The 4,002-nt window shown below is 28.8% G+C and overlaps 1 protein-coding gene across 1 annotated transcript; it reads right to left on the minus strand.

Annotated features, from left to right (window-relative positions):
- Positions 1-1,005: 1,005 nt before the first annotated feature.
- Positions 1,006-2,122, minus strand: LOC125423969 (UPF0481 protein At3g47200-like). The gene is made up of 2 exons (XM_048480016.2): positions 1,970-2,122; positions 1,006-1,833 (listed from the first exon to the last, which is right to left on the minus strand). The coding sequence occupies exons 1-2, from the start codon at positions 2,068-2,070 to the stop codon at positions 1,383-1,385; spliced, it is 552 nt and encodes a 183-aa protein (XP_048335973.2). The 5' UTR covers positions 2,071-2,122; the 3' UTR covers positions 1,006-1,382.
- Positions 2,123-4,002: the final 1,880 nt, after the last annotated feature.

The following is a 4,002-nucleotide window of genomic DNA, read 5'->3' on the forward strand; positions in this document are numbered from 1 at the left end:
GGAGTCAAACAGTCTTGGTCCCGTCCGCAAGTTGATGTCTTGAAAGTAAATGTTGATGCTTCCTTGAGAGCAGGTAGTCAGCTAGTTGGAGTTGGTGTCATTGTCAGGAATGCTGCTGGAGAATTAATGGGGGCACTAGCAAAACCTTTTATGGCTTCATGGTCAATACTCCATGCTGAACTGATTGCTATCCGCGAAGCCATTATCATTTGTTTGGAGGTAGGCTTCACTTGTGGGGAAATTGTCAGTGATTGCTCCTGTGCTATCCGCTTAGTGAATGACAGAAGCTTGGGGGAACATTTGGATCCGTCTTGTTTCCTGGTTGAGGATATTAAAAAGCTGCTCTCTGATAATGCTGGTTTTACTTGCTCCTTCGCATATAGGGAGACTAATACTGTAGCTTATGCTATTGCTAACTATGCTACTGGTCTGTGTATGTATGAATCTTGGCTTGAAGTTGGCCCACTGTGGCTGAGTCAAGTTATTCAAGCTGACTTTTGCATCTCTCGTGTTTAATTTATGAGTTATCCTTTTGGGTTTCCCAAAAAAAAAAGTATGACCCCGTTGACCAGTTTGCATTAGCTAATACTGGGCCCACCATTTTGCCGCATTGTCAATACCCTGTTGGAGGTGGTATTAGCTCGTACAAGGTCCACTGATGCTGTTTTTGTTTCCTTCCTTTATCTTCTTTTTCTTCTTCTTCTTCGTTTTTTGTAAAAATTAATTTTTAAAGAAATTTAATATTATACACTTTTAGATATGTTGCTATTATTTATGAATAATAATAAAAAAATAATAATAACTTCACTAAAACAAATAAATACATAATTAATATTAGGAACAACAAATTATTTAAATAAATGATAAATAATAATACAAAATCAATATTGTTTACTGTTCTTACTTAGTATAGTAAAAATCAATTCAAATCATAAGAAATTCGTTTAAATATTTTAAAATTTTCCAAGTTAATTTTTTAAATAATAAACATCATACATGAATTTACAGAGGCTTATGGTACGGACTGCAACAAGCACCCTATAATAATAAAATAGTACAGACAAATAGGACACAGACTAACACAGCACAACTAATACAGCATGCCAAACCGACCATAACAGTACAATAGAGAAACCACGTACACTCAGTACAATAGAAAGAAACCACGTACGGATCTTTTATCGGATCTTTTATCTAGTTAATTGATATAACCACATTTACATTTTCATCCATCGGGGATTATTCAACGTCGTTCGTACGTCTGTCCTTGCAACAATTTCGTTATTTGAAACTAATAGAAGAGATTCTTGATGATTTTCCAGCAGTATCAAGTCCTGTCTTATAGATGCCGTCAGCCATGGTGTTCCCAGTATGTAGTCCTTTTAATGTTTCTCGACTTCCTCAGGCAGCTTCTCCTGTGTCCAACTTCGCATGTTTTTATTATGTAGCTGAATTTCATAATTTCTCAAGAAGAGCTCAAAGATGAAGCAGGCATCTTGTAAAATCATGCGCTTCAACTCCGATCTGTCTACACGCTCAATCGTCACGGCATTCTTACGATGGATATTTTCCAGCCAATAATTTTTTTCCACGAATTCCATCCTTTTCTCTTTCGGAATATGTTTACAGAAGTCGCGATCCCAGAATTCTTGCTCATATTTGAACTTCTTATCTTGCAATTCCGTCAGCTTTGGATTGCCATAGTGAAGAGGGCCAATGGAAACTAGCTGGGGAGTATAAGCATCTTGGCGTACATTTCTGAGCTTCTCCGGAACCCTATGGATCCAACGCGTCTCTTGCATATTATGTTGGTCAGATGCCAGTCCCCTTTCCCTAAAGACATTGCATATCCAGAAATTACATTCAGCTGGATTAACTAATCTTTTAAAATAAATTCTTATATGGAAAAATGAACCAATAAATATCACATATTCGTGGCAAATTAAAACTAAAAACCTTAATTTCTTACTTAATCGAACCCTCTGGGATGTCGATAAAGCTCTGCTTGTCAAGGAAAGCCTCTGTTAAAATCTTTTGTTTCTCCTTATCACGTAGGTATACAGATGCCATACTCCTTTCCCTTGATGCGCATCCATAAATGAGAAAAACAAAACAAAACAAATCAAATGGATATGTTCGTAGAACTGGAGTAATTAATGAGAAATTTTTTCTACACATTGTGTACCAGCTCAGTTGGTACACATACCAATTAAATACCGACAAATACACTATTAATTACATATCATATTAAAAAAGACATATAAAAAAAAAAAAATATATATATATATATATATTTAATTATATAAAATCTTTTTTTTTTTAATCATGTTAATATTTTCTTTACCTTGTACCTTTTTTTACTAACGTGTCTTTTTAGGCCTTTATTTTTTTTTTATTTATCATTTCTTTTATTCGTTTCTATCAAAAAAAATTTCTTTATTTGTCTTTTGATTTTTTTTACCATTTCTAATTTTTATAAGAGAATATTTCAATTATATCTTCTAAGATTTGAAATATATACAGAAATATTCATTTAGATTTTTAATAAATCATCTATTCCCCGTGTGGCAAACTATATTATCCTTGTGCCTTTAATAAAATTAAATTAACTTTAAATGCATTGTTTTTCTTTTTTTCTTTTTTGCAAAAATATTTTTTTTTTTGATGATTTTGTGAAAATTAACTTGAAGGCTTGAAAGTTTTGTTAATTTATATTTTTAATTTATTTATTTAAACTATGTGAGAGTTTTCAGTCTAAATGATATAAGCTTTTTTAAATAAGTGATAAGTTATCAAATATATTTAATTCAATGCATTATAATTTATCAAATACATTTAACTAAGTATATTATAATATATCAAATATATTAGCGAAATATATTATAATTTTTCAAATATATTTAACTAAACATGTTTGTCAACTATATAAATTATTTAAAAAAATCTTATGTAATTAAAATTATCATATAGTTTAGATAAAATTTAATTAAAAATAATAATAAAAACTTCAGAGTGTTTCAATTAATTATGGTGAAAAGAAAGAATTTAAAAATAATTTAATTTTCGTAAGGGCATTAAAATAAATTTAAACTGCTGCAGGGATGCAAATAATATATTTAAATCTGATAACAGTTTTGTATTTATTCTAAATTTCAGGAGTATAAATGAAATATTCTTTTTTTTTTTTATAATTACTTACTTTTTTTTTCTACTTTTTTTTTTACTCATCTTTTTGTTTTTCTACCAACTTTTTTTTCAACTTAATTTTTTTTTTTGGTTATATATTGTTAATGCTTCTCTTTACTCATATGTTTTCTTTACGTTCATTTTTGTTTAAGTTCTTTTTTCTCAATTTTTTTTGTTTTTCTTCTATTTTTTTTTTTAAAAACTTGTGTCAATTTAAATATTTGAGAAACATTATTATATTGGTATTTGCATATCTAGGAACGTTTAAAAACATTTATATTTCAATTGTTTAATATTAAAATGTCAAGTGAAACTGGTTCATTGATATGCCTTAAATAAGGCGAGTACACTTTGGCCTTACAACAAAAAAGGAGAGGGGGAAAAAAAAAAAAAAGAACTTCAGGACAAATAAGAAGATATGAGTTAAATATAAATATGTATAGATATATATATGTTATTAAAGACTAAACTTGAGTAAAAAAAATTTTATTGATTATTCTTCGATTATTTAATAATATCATTTTAGATAACATAAAATCTTAATAAATGATTGTTTCGTAAAGAAATTAATAACAATGTAGTTTAACAATTAAACTTCTATTCTTTCCACTTTTCCATTGTTCATCAAATTAAAAGATGAACTTTTTCATCCTTCATGTTATACAAAATAACAGGAGGGAAGGCAAAGACAGAATTTTTAACTCAGTGGGGGCAATTAAAACACGTATAGTATTTGTGAAATATATATAAATATATACATATATAGATATATATATATATATATATTAAAAGAACATAACCAACTGAAGATTATTA

The sequence above is a fragment of the Ziziphus jujuba genome, chromosome 7, assembly GCF_031755915.1.
Source record: "Ziziphus jujuba cultivar Dongzao chromosome 7, ASM3175591v1".
NCBI classification, from domain to species: domain Eukaryota; kingdom Viridiplantae; phylum Streptophyta; class Magnoliopsida; order Rosales; family Rhamnaceae; genus Ziziphus; species Ziziphus jujuba.